Raw genomic sequence first — 21,453 nt, 5'->3', positions numbered from 1 at the left:
AGGGCCCTGTTGGCAGCTCAGACTCACAGGACATGTTGAGATCCCATATCAGGAAGCTTAGAGAGCCAGGAGCCAAGGATGCTTGCTCTCTGCTCTGCTATAGGACGTGAGGCAGCCCCACATGGAAGGCCTCAAATGAAGGCTCTTTCTGAGAGTTTCCAGGATGCTCCCTCCTCTCCCTATGCCCACATCAGCTGTAGAATCCCAAGGGAGACTGCTTCCCAACCCAAGCCCCTTAGGGTCTTCAGAGAAAAGAATTTAAGTCAAAAACATGATTTGTTTTCAGGTTGCAAGTGACGGGTCAGCCGAGCATCACACCGTCCTCCCCCTCCCCAGCCGCTGGTGTTTGGTAGACGGGGTGCTGGGTACCAACCCAGCTGCTTCTTGGCCCCGGGGGCCTACTGCCTGCTGTTGTTGTCAGACAGTTGGCTGGGGGTCCGCACCTCGCCCAGGGAGGTTGTGCCCTCGAAGCGCTGTGAGGCGATGGCTGCCTGGTGGGACATGCTCTTCCGTACGATGTCACCCTTCCGCCACAACACCACTTCCTGCAGAATTGGGAGAGGGGTGCAACACGACATGATGAGAGGGAGACATGGGAATGGGTCTCCCAGAGCTCCCACTTCTGGGGAATCCTGGGCAAAATCCCCCTCTGCTTATCTCACCAAAGACAGCAGCAGCTGTTCACAGCTCCCACCCATCCCTGGGGCTCCTTTTGCTAAGGCAGCCTGGAAGAGCAGAGTGGTTGCAGGGCTTGGACCCAAGAAAGTAGCCTCTAGGTACCAAGTGGTAACCTTTCTTCTGGCTATGGGCCTCTGGACCACCCAGCATTTCCACTTCTTGGTAAACCAACATGCGACATAGAGGCTAACAAGTTCTCTGCCCTGTACCGCTCTGCTTCCTCTGTGAGAAACACAGGCTGCTCTCCACAGGAATGATGCCCTTCCTGCTCTGTCTCCAGGACAACGAGTGGTCTAGGGATGGTGCCCATCCCTGCTCACCTGCTGTTTGAAGTAGCGCCGCTCTTCTTCATCTATCAGCACCAGGTTGAGGTAATAGCGCACAGAGAACTTCTTGTTGATGTCCCGCATGGTGGGGGTGAGCTCGTAGCCCGCCAGGAATAGCCGGATGGGGATGGACTCTCCTGTAAGGGCCAGACAAGAATCAGAGCAATCCACTCTAGCTTACAGCAAGCCACTCTCCAAACACAGCAACTCTCTCTGACCCCAAGCACAGCTTGGAACATTCACGCAAATGCTCTGCTTTGGGGAAGTTATGTGCCTAATGAGAGGCTGAAGCAAAAATGTGACTGCATTTCCATTCCAGGCCGTCTGAATGTCCTCCATCCCAACGCAGAGATGAGTGAGAAGCAGTGAGTGTGAACAGCACTGGGTGGGACTCGTAAGCATCTTCTGATTACATGTAATGTATCCAGTTATTGGGTTTTCAAGAGTCAGCTGTCATAACCCAGCTAATGCATCCTGGCACCTAGCAACTGTGATGCCACCTCCCTCTATCCTAATTTGTGGAAGTCTCCCCCTTCCTCCAAATACATCCCCACTTGAAGCTGGATTGGCAGGCTGAGGTGGAGACTAAAGACTCTTTTTTCCCCATTCTCGAACCCTGACCAGCTTATCACTTGTAAATCTGTTGCTTTCTCTGGACTTTTATTTTTCTCACATGAAAAATTGCAGAATCAGACAACATAATAGTTTAGATCCCTTCCAGCTCTAACACTGTGCCTTTTCCAGTACAACTGGAACAAAATGAGGGCATTAATTCTACTGAGAAAGGCCAAACTTATAATGAAGTCTAAAGATAAATATAAATGATCTTTTAATTATCTGCTGTTTATATTGTTTCTCAGTGCCCCATTTCATTTGTGCAGGGAAAGTGACAACTGGCTGTACTTGCACAGCAGGTAAAAAATATGGAACAGAGTCAGGAGAGCGAAGTCTTACTCCTCAAGGACGTGGCCCTGTGACACGCAAGGATGTCCTGTCATTGTTGCTGTGTTCCCTGCCAAGCTATGAAGTGTATGATACTCCTCCGTCTACATGAACCAAACTGGAAATAAACTGAATGAGACCCAGGCATCACCTAGGTCTCTAAATTAAAACATACTTTCTAGTCATCAGTTGCAGCAGAGCCAACAAAGAACCTAAGTTTTGGTAACTCCCAAAGTTGTAGATTCCCCAAATCACAAAGTTTTCAATTTCATTCACCCCTGATGTGATGGAAGCTCCGTGGAAAAGGAGGGGGACCATTTCCATCAGTTCTCGGTGCCGTCTGTAGCACCTGCGACTGCTGGCAATGGTATCTGTCCTTGGTGAGTGAACTCAGACAATGACTCATTACATCAGAGCTGGAACTAAGTAACAAAATGACTCATGCCATTCCCAGGAATGTGGATGGAGCTAGGAGGAATTATGCTCAGTGAAATAAGCCCGAAGGAAAAAGAAAAATATCACATGGTTTCACTTATAGCAGGAATATAGGGGAACCCAGTAAGGCATCAGAGTGAAAAAATAGTAACAATACAAAACACAACAAAGCAAAAACAGACAATTATTAATCAGAGACATCCTGCAGGGGAGGAGGGAGAGACATCCTGCAGAGGGAGGGAGGGAGGAGCACAGGGGACTGAGGTGATGGTACATGGGTGCACTGGTGAAGGAAACTATATGGGGACTACACCTGAGGGGGTGGGGGGAAGCAAATACTGTTTAAAAATGAACAATGATGTAAAAAATTAAAAAAATTAATTAAAAAATTACTACTCTGCATTAATCTCCTGCCCCCTAGCAATAAAGAATGTTTACAGGAATGTTAACAGGAAAAAGCAGTAAAATATTCAAATGGGCCTGCTGAAGTAGTACTTTTTTTGAACTTTTCTTGTTTTCAACACACATAACTCCTGAGGCACAGCACTGCATACAAACAAGGTGTCTGTGGCACTCATCTGGGCACAGACGGGGCAGGAGCTTAAACGTCCCCATACTCGGCACTTTTCCCTCTTCATTGGGACTCATGGTGTACAGTTAGAGATTAAAAAATCATAGGTGAGTAGGAAATTTTACTTAATAACAGTGCAATCCCTCAACCCTCCAAAATTCTGTGCAGGGCCTGGAGAAAGGGGAGCTGGCACTGGGCCTCAGAGGCCAGCACGCTCACCTCTCACTGGTGCACCATCCATGATCTCATACTTGGCTATGGTGTCATTCTCATGGTACACGTTGGGGCCTGTACCCGTTGTTTCCCGCTTGATGATGTCAATCTCCATGTGCTTGATTTTGATCCTCACCAGCAGGAAATATATCTTCCCTACAATAACATCCTTCAAATGGTATCTGGGGAAGAGAAAATAAGATGTATGTGCAGCAGCTGGACCTTTACACACCCGGGTTGCATGTTGGCTACGGATGGTGTCCCGGCACACCCTGAGTCATCTTCCCCCACCACTGCCTTTGCAGAAAGATCTCCCAATATGTTCTCTTCTTGACTCAAAGTAACCTCTGTCCCTTCCATTTGCCTATATGTAACTTAAAAGGATGTGTCCTAATTGTTTCATCCTCTGTTCATAATTGCTCATCTGCCCTATTTCCACAGTACTCTAACTTTCTTCTGTATTTGTGTATATGTATGCTTTAGATATTGGAATGTGACAGAGAACGGTCCTATAAATCAGGAACCAGGTCTTCCTCTTCCTCCCTGAGCTTGACAAACTGTCTGTTGGGAACTGGGCCTCGATGGCCCATAGCAAACAGTTTTGTGTACTGTGGACCCCTCAGGCCATGCTGGACCAGGAGAGCAAGATGCACGAACTGCTGTCCATCAGACCTTTTCTCTGTACTCTGTTCCCAGGACTGTTGCTCTGAGCTTTGTTGCATAATATTTTCTGGACACCATCTCCCCTCCCAGCTTCATACTCCAGGTCATTTGGTCTGTATGTACATAGCCTTGTATCAGGCACAGCAGGCAGACAGTAATTCTTCAAACATGAAGCTCAAAATCATGGTACATTGTGGGTTCTTATGAGCTGGCCACTCATGGTCAAGTGTGACCTATTTGATATCTACAAATCACAGCAGAACATTCCTTGACTACCTACAGAGTATAGCTCGTATCACGAGGCAGGCCTGGGGACGCCTAGGCCACCACTGACGTAATTATGTGACTATCCCCATGGCGGTCTTGGGAGAACTCTGCCTGTCATAACATCATACTTTGCTGACGCAAATGTCTCTTGACACATGGTCACAATGTCCCCTTCCCTGTCCCTTGTAACACTTTGTCCTCCATTCCTAACCTATCCTACCCTCTGGACCCTATTCCTCATATCATTGTCACATGATTACCTTTTACTATCCTGTATGATTTCAAAAAACGGCACAAGAACTTCTGCTCTAGTAGCAGAGTCTTGCCTTGCAAACCTGCTCCATGACCGTTGTGTCCCTCATTGTGTTCCCCCTCAAAGCGGCACAAAGTTCCTGTCGCAACAGTACATGAGTGTTGGCAGGGACCTTAGAATTTAACCTCATTCATTATAGGTGAAGGGTGTTCAGAGAAGATAATTTAATCAGGATCCGAGTAGGGAACAGACAGAAATGACTCCAGGCTCCTAACTCCTAATGTTCCCCCAATGATTTCATGCTGCCTTTCTGCTTATAATCTAACAGGGAAGACTGCAGACATGCTAAGTAGATAATGTAAGAGCGCTTAGAGAAGTGGAATGTAGGCCATTCAAGCATTTTAGAAAGGATGCTTGGACACCATACATTGTAGTTCTCAAAGCTGTATAAACTGAACAATCTTTTATGCTAAGTGAAATCTCATACAGAAGTGTGGCATGTCAGAAACCCAGAAGAGCTGCTCTTGGGGAGGGGCCAGGAGCCTTTGCTTGGTTCCTCCTTTACTTCCCCCTTCCTCCTTTACATCACCCAAGCCCCACCATTTTGCAGATGTGAAAGCTAAGATACAAAAACTCTAGTCCCAGATAACTTTAGCCCCATTCCTTGGTGGCCAAACAGAAGCTGACTCTTTTGGTTACATCACAGAGGTGGCGCATCTCACACAGTACAGCCTAATCTCTGTCGGGGCCAACATCTGCAAGTACCCAGTCCCTGACCTCAGGTAACCAACTCTTGAAAAGGCCTTTCACATACTACCTTTGGTCTTGAACACACCACTGACTGATGGCCATTTTGAGCTCCTACATGTGTCATATTGAAAAGCAATATGATGTGAGCTCCTGGCACATCCTCCCAAGCAAACCCTTGTTGAGGTACCTAGGTTAATGGTGGAGAGGCCCTTTTGGTGGCTCCTTCCCAGGAAGGCCCACTGAGTCCTGCAATGGTTCTTGTACATATCAGGCCCAGATCAATCACTCTCCCATCTCATCCCCGGCCACTCCATAGGAGGGAAACCAGGTCAAGCAGTGTCTACCTTCCTACCCCAACACTTGGTTCCAGGGAGGAGGTGGGGAAAAAATACACATTTCCCTCACCTCTGTTATAGGAAGCATTTATGTTCTTAGTTTAAAAAACCCTGCTTCTGGGTCTCCCTGGTGGCACAAGGGGTTAAGTCGCAGCATTATGAAGCTATCTGCAGCCACTGCAGCACGAGTTTGATCCCTGGCTGGCCAGGGAGCTAACCTACATGGCAAAGGCAGACCTCTCCTGTCTCACCACTGCTCCCCTCAGCAGTATATTTCAGTAGCTCCACCTGTTCTGCTCCCCTCTCTGCCTCTGGTGAGACCTCTCACCCCTGTACCTCTGGCCTATAGCCTAGTTTTTGTATGCATAAATAAATAAATCTTAAAAAAATAAAATAAAATAAAAACCCCTGCTTCTGCTCCTTCTCAGGACAGACATCTGGCCTAGCCCTAGCTCAGGTCTGAGGTTAAGGTCTCCCCACAAAGAGAAACGACCGGTAGAGATAATGCCATTTACTTTAGGTCTCTATGAATAGACTACCTTTTTTGCTTTTGCTTATTTGATACTGAAACATTTTCAGAAACGTTATCATGTTGAAAAGCAAGGTGTGTATGGTGTATTTCTGACTATCAGTAAGTTTTGTGATTTACAAGCAGTTAAGTATTTTGATATCCTAAAAGTAAACACCATTTAAAATACGCATGACTTCCTATCTTGCAGGTTAAAATAATTTCAAGACTTCTATAAAAAGACATTAGGTATTCTTTGCTACAATTCATTTTAGTTAAGGGAGACTATGCCTGGTGTTTAGTGTCTGCACTGTGATTTCTACAGACATATTGTACACAGGATACAGATGATAATGAATGGTTATCATGAGTTCATTCTCATGAGAAGGAAACAGCTGTATCTAGAATCCAAATCAAATAACCTTAAAATTAGTTTAGCTTGACTTTAAAAGGCATCTTAGGATGTTTAACTTAAACTTACAATTTCAGTAAAATGTTTATTTCCTGGTCAGTCTACCTATAGCCAGGTGGCACATATATTCACTGTATTTTTTCTGTGATTTCCTCACAGTAGATCACCATAAACCAGCAAGGCAAGGGGCTCCAGCAGTTTGTTCTGATCAAGTCCTATCTTAAACTCCCTAAAGAGTTCTTCCACAACCTTGGGCCCCAGAGACTTACTTGGATTTATTGTACTCAAATTCAATGTGCAAACAGTCCTCAATGCCCACCTCCATCTTAATGGAGGAATTCAGCTCTGGGTACGTGCTGAGTGTGTGGACCACAATGTCCATTTCTTTGACGACGTCGTTGAGGCGGCGGCTAATGGTGGCTCGAAGGAAATACCTGCAGAAGGTGGACATGTTGTAAACAAACACTCCAGTCTCCACGCCCACCAATGCAACCCACCCGAGAGAACCTTTACAGGGCTCAGAACCACTGTGGAGGTTGGTATTCCTTCAAGAATTTAGACCTGTACACCCACCTCCCAGAAAAATACATATGTGAATTTAACCACACAGTTCAGCAATTACAATTCTAGAGAGCACAAAGACTCTTTCCCCCAATCCCACCATGATTCCACCCCTAGCTTAAGAATGCTGCTCTAAATAAAAGTGATTATTCTGCTTTAGACCCCAATAGCATATTATTTGTATGCCTTTTATGGCCCTCCCCACTATCTGTCATGTATTTGTGCACAGGTTTCATTTCTTGAAGTAGCTCCTGCTCTTTAGGCACAGGGAGTCTATCTGCATGTCTATCTGCATATCTACTCATTGAAAAATACTGAATTAATAAGTACTTTTTGAGTCCCTCACAGTTAAGAGAGGGGCAGGGAATGGAGACATTAAGTCAGTGATTCATTCAGCAAACATTAATTGCTAAGCATAGGCTGAAGAAGACTCATCTCATGGGGAACTCACGGCCCACTGGGGAAGATAGGCGAATAAACAGAAAAATTAGAACACATGGGAAGTACTAACTCAGATACAGGAATCAGTGCTGTGGGGAAAGCATTCAGGAATTCAGTGTAAACCTTGTATGTAAAACAACAGAGGCAGGGAAAGACCTGGTTTGTCTGAAGAGGGTAAGTCAGGCTAACCTAGGATCCCTGGGGAGGGGCTGCTGCAGTGAGGACAACTGTCTGGTCAATTTTATACCTCTCCATTCTGCTGGTGCTTCAAACTCCTCACGAGAACAGGATAAATCATCTCTCCCTCTTGATTTCCTCTGTCTGCATCCCCTGTCATTGGTAAATTCTGTTGGTGTCTGTTAAAATCCTCAAGTTTCTGTGTGTTCCCATTATGTCCATTAAAATCAAAACACTCAGGACCTCACCCGAGCCTTCTGATAGCTTTGTCTCCATACTCTACCCACCCATTAAATACTACAGGTGAACTTAAGAACAATCCCCTACCTGAAAACAAAATGGAGCCCAAAATGATCTTTCCATGTCTTCCCTCTGCCCACATAATAAAAGATACAAGCCCTTAATCTGGAATTTACATTTTCTCTTAGTTGCCCTTATCTAATTTTCCCTTCTTTTACTCATCCCTCAACATGAATCCTGAAGTGCAATTAATGTGGACAGCATCACCTTCCTTTTTTTTTCATTGTTAAATATAGTTATCCCCAAATACGCCACTCTGGTGTAAGGATTATACTGAGCTGAAAGTAACAGAGTAGACATTCACAAGAAAAACTCTCTGCAGTCCCCTCTCTTACCAGGAAGGACATGTTCTTCTTAATAACCAGAGAAAGCTCAAGACTCCTGTCAAGCCAGAGACTCCAGGAGGAAGCACCTAACAGACTATCTAAAACAGCTCTCATCACCCATGTTTCCTATATACCTTCCCACAATCTGATTTCCTATAAGCTCAGTGTCTTTCCTTTGTCTTGTCACTTCTCTGTAAGATGACTCTTCTTCCACTAAGATGCTGTATAAATCCCAGGTTCTACTCAACCAAGCTCTATGTAAGTTCTAACCACCGGTGTGTGTTAATGATCTTGGAGACCCAGCAGTCTACACAATGCACATACGAATAAACTTCTTTTTCTCTTGCCAATCTGCCTTTCATCAGTCAAATGAGAATGGCCCAGTTAATAAACCTAAATTGGGTAGAGGAAGAGGTGTTTTCCATCCCCTACAGTATGTAACACGCGACTTACCGTTGTAATCACTTAGGTGTGTAGTTCAGAGGCATTAGCACTGTCAGTGTCGTGGGGCAGTTGCCATCATCCATCCCTAGAACTTCTTCAACTTTCCCAACTTAAACTTTGTCCCCAATAGGCCCCATTTCTCCTTCCCATAATCTCTGGTAACCACCTTTCTGCTTCCAGTCTCTGATTTTGACAAGTGCCTCATATAAATGGAATCTCATAATATTTGTCTTTTCACGACTGGCTCATTTCACTTAGCATAATGTTGTTCATGATTCTCCATAATGTAGTATATGATAGATCTTTCTTCCTTTCCAGAACTGAATAACAGTCCATTATGTGTATACACAATTTGTTAATCCATGTATCTGTTGATAGACATTCAGATATCATCTACCTTTTGGCTACTGTGACTAATGCTGGTATGAATCTGCTTGTGTCCTTGCTTTCACTTCTTCTGGGTCTGTACCCAGAAGCAGAATTGCTGGATCACATGGTGATTCTATTTTAATTCTTTTGAGGAACTACCGTACTGTTTACAACACCTTTCTGCTATAAAAACATTTAGGAGAAATGTATTGCAAAAAATAAAATTAATTAACAATAACTCCCCTAGCCAAGCTTGATGATGACCAGCTAAGACTCACCCTTGCCAGGAGTCTTCTCTGAGTGTAGTGATAAGACACTGTCTTTAGTGGAATATGGTTGCTATTTAGACCCCTCTGTAAAGAAGAGCCTACAATTACTCTTCTAGTGGAAGACAGGACGAGGGAGAAAAAAAAGAGAGGAAAGCTCTTGCTACAATCTGCCCCATCCTACACCCAGGCTCCAGGGGAGGAATCTAGCTGACTATCTGTGACAGTGTCAAGATCTGGAACTAGGTGTTCAGAGCCTAAGAAGTCTTCTTTGTCCCAGTAACCTAACAATTTCACGGCACATCCAAGAATCTATGGCTACTGTGGATTTTTATTTTATTTCAGAGGTCTTGGAATCAGTCCCTACCCTCCAAATTTCCAAGATGGAGCAGTAAGAACAATCCATGTGCTTAAATGTGTTTTTAAAGACCTTGTCACACTGGGTTATGTTTTATATAACTTCCTGCCCCCCTTTCCAAACTTCCATTTTGTATAGAGAGCATTAAAAAGCATAAAAACCCAGTATATCATGCTAAAGATTGGGAATGAAAATCCAAATCTGTTACCCACTTTTCAAATGAGAAAGCTGAGTGACACAGGATCGCCCTCCTGTTGTGGGGTAAACCTAGACCATGATGTCCTGATTCAAATACGTGGGGCCTGGGCTGGCTCCTATCAATGTACAAAAGCCAGCTATGAAATTGTTGGGAATTTTATGAACTGGGTGTTAAATACAACAATTATTTAAAATTAAATTATATACACTTACAATTAAGTGAATTGCATTAAAAATGTAATATATTTTTAAAGGTAACATAATATGGCTTTCTAGTGGTGGAAATGCTACATTCTACAGTTTTCTTTGTTCTTGGGCGAATTTATATCTGGTGTCTCTGCATGCCAGTTATGCTACATGAAAGTGGCCATGTGCCTCTCTCCCCAACCCTGTATCAGGGGACACCAGGGTGGGAGCTGGAAACTGACCATGGTGGGAATACCTACACTATAAAAATTAACAAATGCTACAAACCAGGGGTTTTTCCTTTTAAGCCCATTGTTAAACTTTCGCCAGCACACCACGGTTCTCAGCACTCTCCCTTCTCCATACCTAGGTCAAGAGCCTTGGGCAGAGCAAGGTGGGGACGGGGCAGGCCATACTTACCGGAGCTTCACATTCTGCCCCGTGTAGGATTCATACGGCTTCTCCACGTGCGTGAATTCAAAGTCGAAGGCCTGCGACTGGGTAATTTCTCCAGGCCGGGCCAAGTCCTTCACCAGGGACACAAACTCATGGTGGTTCCCACGGTCATAGTAGAGCTCTGGAAAGAGAGCATTGGTCTCCCATCAGACCCTGAGCCAGGGCGCACCAGGCTGCAGAAATCCTGCTTTCAAAAGACCTCCCTCTGAAACAGACCTCTGCCAGCCCTGTTTCTGACTCCCCTTGTCATGACCCCACTCCTTTACCACATCTGCCACAAGCTGGTCTCCCTCCCGCCCTCCTTTCCAAACTTCCATTTTGTACAGAGAGCATTAAAAAGCATAAGAACCCAGTATGATCCTGCTCCAGGACATCAGGGCAGAACCTCTGTTAGGGGCACATCTGGGGAACAGCTATCAAAACCACCTTTCTTGGGCCTCCCTGGTGGCCTAGCGGTTAAGTCTTAGAGCAATCACTGTGAGGGTTCCCCTTGATAGCCTGAGCTCAATTCCTAGCCAGGGAACTAACCCACATAAAGCGCAGCAGACCTCTCCTACCTCCCCCACTGCTCCCCTCAGCAGTGTATTTCAGTAAATCTGACTGCTCTGCTACCCACTCTGTCTCTGGTGAATCCTCTCACCTCCTGCACCTCTGGCCTACACTCCAGTTCTTCTACACAAAAATAAATAAACAAAATTTAAAAAAAAAAAAAAACCACATTTCTTTAACAGTTTTTTAACATTTCTAACTTTTGAAAGCACTCTCATAGTTATCTAATCATATCAGTCTTACAATAATCTTGGGAGACAGCTAGGACAGGCCTGAGCAACCACTGAAAAGATAAGAAACTGAAGCCTGGTGGTTAAATGACTGGTGGAGTTAGAGTCACAGGGTTGGAGGCAAAGCTTGAGGCTAGAGCAGGCCTCCTGCTGGACTGTGCCTAGTTCTATGACCTGGTAAAGTGGGGGTGATAATCACTTCATGAGGTTTGAGAATCAGAGGAGATAATGCAGGTAAAGGATTTAGAATAGTACCAAAGAGACAGCAGACACTCACAACATAAGCTGGCCACTGCTACTAGCTCTCAAAAGGAATCCTACAGCCAATCTGCAGTGTTGATGCTATTTCCCCCATATAGATCAGTGGGTCTCAAATTGGTGTGTATCCAAATCATTTGCAAGCTTTGTTAAAGCACAGATTGCCCGACCCTACTCCTAGTGTTTCTAGGGGATATGAGGTAGAGCCAGAGAATTTACACTGCTAACAAGCTCACAGGGGGTGCTATTCTGCAGGTCCAGCAACCACACTTTGAGAAGCCTTGCTTGAAGTCCATCCTCCTCTGTGCAAACAGTTCTGAAATTTCTTTAGTATAAGTTCATGCCACCATCTTGTACTCTGCTATTTAGATGCTAACTTTTGTTCACTGTATGGTCTTCAGTGATAAGGCCTATGTCCCCAGCTTCCATACCCCCAGAAATGGCTGGACAGTGAGGACCCCTGCTACTGACCACATTCCAGTCTGGGCATCACTCTTTGGGCATTTCTGGGCTCCAGTCCTATTATAAGAGGCTGCAACCAGCAGTAGGCAGACCAGAGGGAATAGGGCAGAGTGTGCACTTGCCACTTCTGCCATCAGCTGCTCAGGGACAAGACAGGTCCACAGAGAGGAGTGTCTGGGACAACCACCCGGTCGGCCTACTCCCATCTCTCTGGAGCACAGCAAGCACTCTCTTGGGAGTATCCTGAGCAGCAGGACTGAGCTGATATGCTCTGAGCCCACCTGAGACAGCACAAGGTCTGAACCCCAATTAGGACCAAAGCCTTCTTGGACCCACAAACCAGATCTCTTGCCTCCTGAGAGCTGAAAGAATCCAGTCTTGCCCTAGGGTTGAACCATGCCAGAATGGAGACAAAGGTTCCTACAGGTGCATTTGGTCAGAGTACACAGTCAATCACCTGCTGCCCTGGATGGGACTCTCTCACAGACAACCTTTATGATGCAGATGGGACGCATTTTAAAGCAAGCGGGCTCTGTCTTTAGTCCAGCCAACTAGAGAAGGTGGCTGTAGTGTGGGTACTCCCGGAGGAGTGCTGCCATTTCTGTATGAGTTTACAACATATTCTACTCTATGGAAAAGTCTGTTGCCCATTTCTTCTGCAGTTAGTTTGATCCACCTTATATTAGAGACAATCCACTTTCTCTTCTCAACACAAATGGTTTCAGAAGCAGGCAGCACTCTGGGTAAGAAGTAATCTACAAAACCACTAAATGAGAGAAGACAGTTTCAAATTTGGGGTAGAAGGATGGGGAAAGGTGCACAACCCATTGCTCCTCTCAAAATCCAGTTATTGTGCCCTCCAAGGAAAGGAAGTGCACAGAGCAGGGAGGACAGAGCCCCAGGCCAGCCCCAGACAAGGGCTCCTTCCCTACTCCTGCTGGTTGCTAGCTACCCCCAGAAATCTTATTAATGGCTCTGGATCCTACCTGGGAATTGATCCCTTAACTGGGAACCTACCCAAGCACTGGATTCTGGCCATAATTTCACGCGACAGAAGCAGGCAGAGCAAGGCCCCAGTTTCCAGAAACTTTCAGCAGGCAATCCCAGTCAAGAAGATTGGAACAGAAAGATGGAAAAATACACAAATGTGATCACACAGCTCAAAGGCAACATGAACAACAAAACAGAAGGATAGGGGAGCACATTTCAGAGTTCACTCAGACTGCCAGCATCCCAGCATCCCGGCAATAGTGCGCCTGACCGAGTAGGGAAACCTGGCTGCAGCCAGAACATCTGGCAGGAGAGGGCCTTCCCTGCACAGTGTCACGTTCTCCGTGGTGCTCCTCCAGGCTGCAGGGTAACACCAGTTCCTACATCAAACATCACGGAGAAGCAGCCAGGGTGTAGTCTAGCAGCAGCTGCACCAGACTTTGTAGTCGAGAGCTCATAAGGCACTTGCAGAGCTCCTGCAAACACTGTGTGGCAAAGGGGCAGAAAGAAGTCATCCTTGACCATTTGCCTGAAGCTTGGTTTCCTTTTGCATAAATTAAAGTAGAAGACCCAAGCTGTTCTGGCAAGAGGTCTGGGCCCTAAAGTTTATTAACTGCCTTTACTCTGTCCCAACATGCAGACATAAATCAATTCTACTTCTCCCCAACTTCCAGAGTCCTCAAGGGCCAGTCATTTCAGATTAGATATGAACTGACTGAGTCTTTGGTAAAGGTAATTCCGCTGTCTTTTGCCTCCTCCTTTTCGTCCAACAGGAGGAAATGACATCTTGTCATTCTATCAGGAAGTTTTCATGGTGAAACTTGCCACCAACGGCCAAGGAGTGAATTTGCCATTTTGGAAGGAAACTGAACCAGCGTTGTATCACAGGGCCATCTTGTGAAAGACACCCTGAGACTTGCTGCTAGGCTAGGACCATGTTTAGTCCAGGCTTCAGTCTTAAAAGCACAAAAGTCAGTCAGGGCAAAAGGACCTCCAAAGAGCCTCTTTTTCATCCTGGTTTTCCCAGCCACTGTGTGCTGGGATTTATGCTCCTGAAATTTAAGCTCGCCCCATCTGCTCAGACCTCCCAGCCCTATAAATCTGCTGGTGCTGTGATGCCTCCAGGCTGCCCACACCCAGACGCAGCTCTGCCCTGAATCCTACAACTACTTATTAATAGGTCAGGATCAATCCATTTAATCTTCATTTGCTTTTTACTTAGTATTCCATGGGTTAATAAATTAAAATACAGAAATTCTCAAGAGTTTTTAGAAGGACAGGCTTGATTAATGCTGATAAATTCAGATACTTCAGTAGCATTACTTTTAAGAATTCAAAGATAATATCTACTTGGCCTTGGAGTACGAGGGTGTTTGAGTCTGTCTGCCTCTGCAAGTTTGGCCTTCCAGTTACTTTTGGTTTATTCTACCCCATTGGTCTCCAAGGTGGCCTGGCTCTGCCTTCCATCATCCATTAGTATTCCCCAAATAATGCCAACTGAGAAATGGTCTCTCCAGAATTTCCTTCAGTGTCCCTTTTATATCACATTGCATTCTTCTAAAAGATGTGGCCATGAACTGCTACAGTGACAAGGAGATGCCCTCCCACACACTTGTTGGCCCTATTAGAATATAGACTAAGTCATCAAAAAATATACACCAGGTGCAGAACATTCCCAGAGCAGCTCAAAAACTTACTTTAGACAAGGGCAACTTGTATAGAGCAGGTAAGTAAGATCTGATTATACACTCAGGGGGTAACATTCAAACACCTGAGCAGGTGTGCAGGCCTAAAAGGATGTCATGTGTCAACTTTGTTATTTCTTATATATGAAGAAATCAGCATCAATTTGGCATAAGACTATGTGATGAAAGATGCATGGGCCCACATTAAACCCACATCCAGTTTATCCTTGGCCCAGTTTTCTCAGTGAGATGCTGTGCAAGGTGGCAATGTCAATCCTGAGTCAAGTTCGTTCTCAGGAGCTTTGAGTGCGGCCTGTACCTAGCTCATCTATGCCTTTGCTACAAGCATAAGCTAGGCCTGCACCTAGCTTATCCATGCCTCTGCTACAAGAAGCTGAGCTTCTTGGAGGTAACCAGCAAAGCAAACCTGTAGTCTCCCTTGCTTTCAAGGGAGTATTGAGAGGGAGATGTATTGAGAGGGAGATGGAAAAAATAATCCGGAGACTAGCCCCTGTAACTTCTTAGGTCTAATCAATGTATCCAGTTAGCAAATATTTACTGAGCACCTAGTATGTGCTAGTCACTGAGAGTAGAGGCTAGCCACCTGACTCATAGGGTTTGAAGGGAGACAAACAAGTAAAGCAAATAAAGTCATAAGCTTATCATACCCTGCTTGAAAAGTCATAAGCTTATCATACCCTGGCAACGAGGCCTGTGGAAGTAGTCCTACATCAGTCAGGGAGGTCAGGGAAGGCTTTCTGATGGATGTCGAGTTTATTGTGCTTGAAGAGTGAGTAGGAGCTTGGGTGGAAAGTCATACCTTGCAGAAAATTGTTCACATACAAAAGGAAGATGCCAAGATTCTAGAAGGAACATGACAGTTTGAGGAAACTACAAGTGGTGAGGGGGCAGGTAAAGGAGAGGTGAGGCTGGAGAGAAAGGCAGGGACCAGCTCAGGAAAGATTCAGATGTACTTTTTCCCTCTAACCAGTAGGATGTCAATGAAAAAGTTTTAATAAGAAACTAACAATGTTAGAACTGACTTTTAGGAAGTTCAACCTTACAAAAATTGATCTAAAAGAAGAAAACAAAGGCAGGAAGACCAATTGGAGACTACCACAAATAGAACTAATAAAGACTGTAAATTGCATTCAAAATGGAGAGGAAGCACAAATTTAAGATATATATATATATTTTTTGACCAAGATTTAGAAGCCAGGTAGATGGTATGGGAGAAGGAAGAAAGAATCTAAGATGAACCACAGATCTGTGAGGCTGACATAGGCCTAAATGGAGAAAATCAGAGAAGCAGAAGGGCTGGGGCTGGGGCTGGAGCAGAAAGAGAAAGGATTTCTGTTTTGAATGTATCTTTGAGAGAACCGGGGGCATACAGGTGGAGATGTCTAGCAGGCAGCTGGAAACGAGGCATGTATTAAAGGTCTAGACCCCAGAAATTTCTTGAGGAATCAAGTTGAACATGCAAAGGAAAAATATTGATCATCTTAACTAGATTTTCCTAAGCCCCTACAATGTGTGCTAAGCCCTGCACTTCATATATATCATCTCTGGTCCTCACAAGACCTTAGCAAAGTCTGTACATTATAAACTGCACTGTATCTAAAGAAGTAACCCAGTCTGTTTGCCCCTAAATCATATACCAGACTGTCCCTCCAGAGACTACATAGGTGGAACAGATATACTTTTACCAACAGGAAAAGGAAATTAACCATAAGGTTAAGAAAGATTAATAACACAGATCACTTTACTTCAACTTATGGAATTTCTCAGGAAAAAAAGAACCAAATTCAAGAGATTATATGGAGAATAATTTTGAGTTATAACAGAAACCAATAAAGAAAGCAGACAGCACAATAGCAACTTTCTTACCCACTTACAGTGAGACCCATACAGCCAGACCTCAGAAACTAACCAAAGTGTCACCTAATTCATGCATAGTCAAAAAGTGCAATGAAGGGGAAAACCACATGACCACAACTTGAGTAAAGTCACTCACTCGCTTTACTCTGGTGTCCCAGGGTTTGTCCACAGAGATTGTCTCAGGTGTGAGATACAAATACACCATATTCTGAACGAAGTGTGATCCCCTGACATTCTCATAGGGTGGTTTTGTTACCCTGGCCTCATAGGCAAGACAGCTGAGGTGCAAAGAGGTGCACAGCTTCCCCAAACGCTTCATTTCCTATTGCTGGGGCAGGGGGCATTTTGTTCTCTTTCACACACCATCACATATCACCACGGTAGAGACACAGATAAATATACCTGTCTATACCTCTATGATGAAGGCAGAGAGTCTGTGCAATAACTTTAAACTACTACCAATTCTAAGTAGGTCAGGGTTTCTCAACTATCTCAAAGAGGACACTTAGCATAAAATGCTTTGGATTCACACTACCTATCCAGTGGTTAGGGGTGATTTACTCTCCAGAGAACATATGGCAATCTCAAGACATTTTTGTGGTTATAGCTAGAGCGAAGAGGAGAGGACGCTTCTGGTGTTCTGAAGGGCAGAAGCCCCAGACACGGATAAACACCCTACAGCAAAAAAGAATGATCAGACCCAAAATGTCAGCACCATTGCTGTTGAGAAACCCTATCTAAGCTAAAAGCAGCAAAGCAGAAGGCATGAAACTCATTCTTCAGTCCCCCCTCATATGTAAAAAAACTGTGCATCTTTTGGATAAAACAATAGGAAGGTTCCTACAGGGTCATTCAGTCTGCAACTTTTTAAGTACAGAGGCAAAGGCTTCAGAGAACAGTGGACTGCAGAGACAGGCGAAACGGACTCCTTCTAGGGTTCCTACCTGAGCTAAAATTATTTCCTGGCTCTGTAAAGGGGGGGCAAACAAGTTGCTCCACTGACTCTCAGGGTGTGAGAAAAGAGTGTTGACCCAGCTTTCCCAGGAAGTTCCCAAAAAAATAGGGTTATGTTGTGCAGTGGGTGGTACAGGGTAGGGGCTCTCTGCTGGAGGTTTTTTCAGCTCATATGTATGTTTCCTGTGAATCTACTCCCGACCTAATGGCAAAGAAAGCTCATTTCAGAAGTACCTGAGAGTTTGAACAAAACCTCCAAATAGTCTTAGAAATGGAACAACCCCGTCTTGACTGGCAACTCCCACAGCCTTCTGCATTGTTACTGCCTTTCAGTGTCTAGTTCTAATTACCAATAACCACATGTAAAGACTGTTGAAGCTTCAAGAAAGTCTGGTCATTTAATTTTGGTTTTAGAAGCATCATTTCTTTGTCTTTAAGGAGAAAAACAAGCAACAGAAAACTAGCATTTTTATATAGAAATCTTAGGGATATAAGCGAGGTGGACAGACAGAAGTTGAAGGCTGCAGGGCTTTTTTTCTCAAAATGTGTAAGGACAGGCAGTTCAAAGGTAGGGTGAGATATGAGAAACTAGTGAGCGTCTCTCCCATATCACACCTACAAGAAAAAGCGAGTGGGTGGGGATGCAACTGAGGGAGGCACAGAGGACTCGCATAACTTGGGTCTGCCAGCTGTGGGTGCCCGGGCAATGGCAAAGGCAGTACTGGAAGAGCGGTTTCCCCCTAACAAACCCACCTGCAGGCTATGGCAGGAGCATCTCACTCCGTAATCCTCGAAGCACTAGTAAAGCTGAGCGGCTCGGCGAAGGGACTACTGGGGTACCCCGGGGCTGGGGCGCGGGGCGCACACCGCAAGGCGCGGCAGGGGCGCTCCCAGCCGCCTCGCTCGCCGCCCTCGCGGCGCGCTGTCACTTTTGGCTGGGAAGACGGGCGCGCAGGGAAAGGCACCGGCGGGCGGGCCTCAGATTGCGGGGGGAAGGGGTTCAGACAGGCCTACAGGAGCTGGCCCGGGAGCCACCCCGCTCCCTCCAGATCCAATTGGGCGCCCGGGTCCGGCGGACGCGGCTGGGGGAGGGAGGCCCCGACTCACCGATCTGCCCGATGAACTCGATCTTGATGCCTTGGTGTTCTAGCCTCTTATTGGGGTTTTTGAGTGCGAGGCTCACCTTCCCCGACACGGTTTCTCCATCGTAGAAGAGAAAATATTTCTCCTTCTTCCCATCCTCCGTCTTGTGCTCGGCCCGCTTCCTACTCTCCGCATCGTTCAGCAGGATTTCCACCTCCACGCTCTGCCCGAAGCCGAAGAAGCTCATCTCACCGCCGGGCCGGGCCGGTCTCGGTAGGACCGCTCCTCTCTCCGGGCGGGGGCTGCCCTAAGGGAAGGCCGGAGGGGGGGATGCGGACCCCAGCTCCGCAGCCCGGCGGGGGCGACGCGCGCTTCTTGGGGAGGGGGCAGGGCCGGTTGTGGCGCCCCGAGCACCGAAGCCCCGCGGCTCGCCCGTCCCGAGCGCGCCCCAGCAGCTGGCGGCAGTGAGGGGCGAGGGCCCGCAATGCAATTCTGGGGTCCGCAGTGCAGAACCTGACCGTGCGTGGCCGCTGCCGCCCACCGGGTGGGGTGCGGCGCTAAGCAGCAAACGAGCCGGCCCAAGCCTCCTGCGGTGCAACGCACCGAGGTGCCTAGGCGGCTCCGGGTGGGGGGCGGAGGGGGGGAGCGGAGGAGTTGGGGGCGGCCTCCAGCCCGCACGCGCTGGGGCCGCCGGGCGCATGCGCACGCCTCTGCCTCTGAAGGGCTTACCTCCAGGCCGCCAGGAGGTGTGCTCAGTGCGCACGCGCAGTGGAAGAAGGGCCGCCAGCCTTGCCCTTAGTTGACATGGCGGCTGCGGCCTCTTCCCAGTGGCCTTCGGGCCCAGACACCCCGCAAAATTAAAAGAACTGCAGATGTCCCCCCCGAAGCATTTGTTTTTCATTTTGCTTTTCTTTATTGCTTCAGTTCTATGAACGTGAGGCTACCGTGCACATTCATATTCGTGCAACATTTGACTGCTGTCCGACGGGGTAAAGTGGCCCTTGACACGCACGCGAAATGTCGCTTAACAGGGGGCAAAGGTGATAATTACAGGAAGTCTATTGTTCTGAGTCCCCTTTAAACTGTCCCCTGTTTGAGATAAAATGACGTGGGAAAGATGCTATTAGAATTTGTCTTAGTTCTTGACCCCGACTTTGAAGAAAAGACCAAATAGCTCGACCCTAGAACCCTGGATTAGTCCACAGTCCTCCGCCCGCCCCACCCTCTGCGCATGCGGCAGGCGCCCCTGCCGATTGGCTGCTGGGATGATTGGGCGCCGGGGCGTTCCACGCGCTGTGATTGGTCCGCAGGAACGTCTCGGGGCGCGCGCGGGAGCGAGCTTTCAAAGTTGACCACAGCCGAGGCGAGCCGGTTCCTGGGCGGTAATGGCGCTGCAGGGCCTGGAGGGTGGCCTGCAGCCCTGGTGCCCGCTGGATCTCAGCCCAGGTGAGGAGACGAGGTCTCGAGTCTCGGGGAGGCCGGGCTGTGGTGCTTTGCGCCTGCTGTGCTCCCAGCTCCTGCCTGGGAGGGAGGGGGAGGGGGAGGGCGCTCGGCTCTCAATTAGATCTGGGGTCTTCGGGTACCTGCGCTTCAGGATACGGGGAGGCAGGTTCCGAGGGGGGCTCCACGCCGTAAAGGGGCGTTTTGAAAAGAACTTATGTTGCAGAAGGCTTTAGTTCCTCTGTTTTCTCGGCCTTGCCCTTCTGCAAATCCTCATGGACAACCTGAGCTGTTTTTGCGGGTTTTTCTTTTTAATTCCCTCGGAATAGCGTTAGTTTATAGCATGATGTAGGTTTCAGGTGTGTTAAATAGTAAACGCGTGCATTTTAAAGGTCTGATTGGCCTTGTTGAACCACTCACGAGTCAGATAGCATCCCATGCAGCAGGTATACGAGAAGTCTGGAAAGGTGTACCAAATGAAAAATTTCTATAGGCAGAAAGAGGGCAGGTGAATTTTCAGGCCGAGGTAACATATCTGTGGAAATGGAATGGGGAATAGAAAAAGGTCTTCCGGCAGATTATCGGCAGAATGGGGAAAGTTAATTCATTGGTACTGACCAGAAAATTCCACACTCACTGGGGGAAGTTGCAATCAGATTAGGTATTGTCTTGGTGGGCTTGCATTAGCATCTCCAGTTGGGGGGCCCTTTTTTTTTTTAAACAGGCTGCAGCATCATGTATATTCACCCCCTTCGCCCCCTTCCCCTCTGGCCACCACCGTTTTGTTCTCCTTAGCTAAGGGTTTTGGTTTGTTTATTTTTTAACTTGCAGGTGTACAGCTTTATATTTTGACTTTGGTGTATACATTATGATCACCAAAAGTCTAGTTTCCATCCTCTGCTGTTCAGTTGACCCCCTTTATTGATCTTACCTCTCATGTACCTTCTCTGGTAATCACCATTCAGTCAGAATTGAAAGTTTTTGTTTTGTTCTTTATCTTCTACATAGGCGTAAAATCATCTGATATTTGTCTTTATCTTTATGACTGTCACTTAGCTTTATCCCCTCAGGGTCTGTCTCTGTTGTTGCATATATATATCCATTGTGGATATATTCCAGGTTGTTACCATATCTTGGCTATTGTGACTAATGCTACAGTGAACATAGGGGTACATATGTTTTTGAATTTTGAATATTGTTTACATAGTCTTTGGATAAATATCCAAAGTGGAAATTGCTGACTTAGATGGTATTTCAATTTTTTTTTTTTTTGAGAACTGTCCATATTGTTTTCCATGGTGGCTGTACCAATTTACATTCTCACCAACAGTGCACAGGCTTCCCTTTTCTCCACAGCCTCACAATACCTGTTTGTTTTTCATAGCCGTTCTAACTATATGGCTGTGAGATATCTTGTGGTTTTGATTTGCATTTCCCTAATGATAAGTGATGATGAGCATCTTTTCATGTGTCGGCCATCTCTGTGTCC

The 21,453-nt window shown here is 46.4% G+C and overlaps 2 protein-coding genes across 2 annotated transcripts in view; one reads left to right on the top strand and one right to left on the bottom strand.

Annotated features, from left to right (window-relative positions):
* Positions 1-398: 398 nt before the first annotated feature.
* On the bottom strand, positions 399-18,771 carry VPS26B (VPS26 retromer complex component B; the record flags this gene model as incomplete). The annotated part of the gene is made up of 6 exons (XM_084248698.1): positions 399-545; positions 999-1,141; positions 3,172-3,347; positions 6,623-6,787; positions 10,400-10,556; positions 18,549-18,771. The coding sequence occupies 6 exons, from the start codon at positions 18,769-18,771 to the stop codon at positions 399-401; spliced, it is 1,011 nt and encodes a 336-aa protein (XP_084104824.1).
* A 1,138-nt stretch (positions 18,772-19,909) lies between these two features.
* NCAPD3 (non-SMC condensin II complex subunit D3) overlaps positions 19,910-21,453 on the top strand; it is a gene marked incomplete at both ends in the record, with an annotated part of 61,483 nt that continues 59,939 nt past the window's right edge. Inside the window, one exon of the mRNA XM_084250320.1 lies at positions 19,910-19,970. Coding sequence (XP_084106446.1) covers positions 19,910-19,970 — 61 coding nt within the window. The remainder of the gene's footprint in view (positions 19,971-21,453) is intronic.

The sequence above is a fragment of the Talpa europaea genome (assembly GCF_964194135.1).
Source record: "Talpa europaea genome assembly, chromosome: 12".
Classification (NCBI taxonomy): domain Eukaryota; kingdom Metazoa; phylum Chordata; class Mammalia; order Eulipotyphla; family Talpidae; genus Talpa; species Talpa europaea.
Note: the sequence above shows the minus strand (reverse complement) of the source record. Positions and strands in the feature narration are given on the sequence as shown.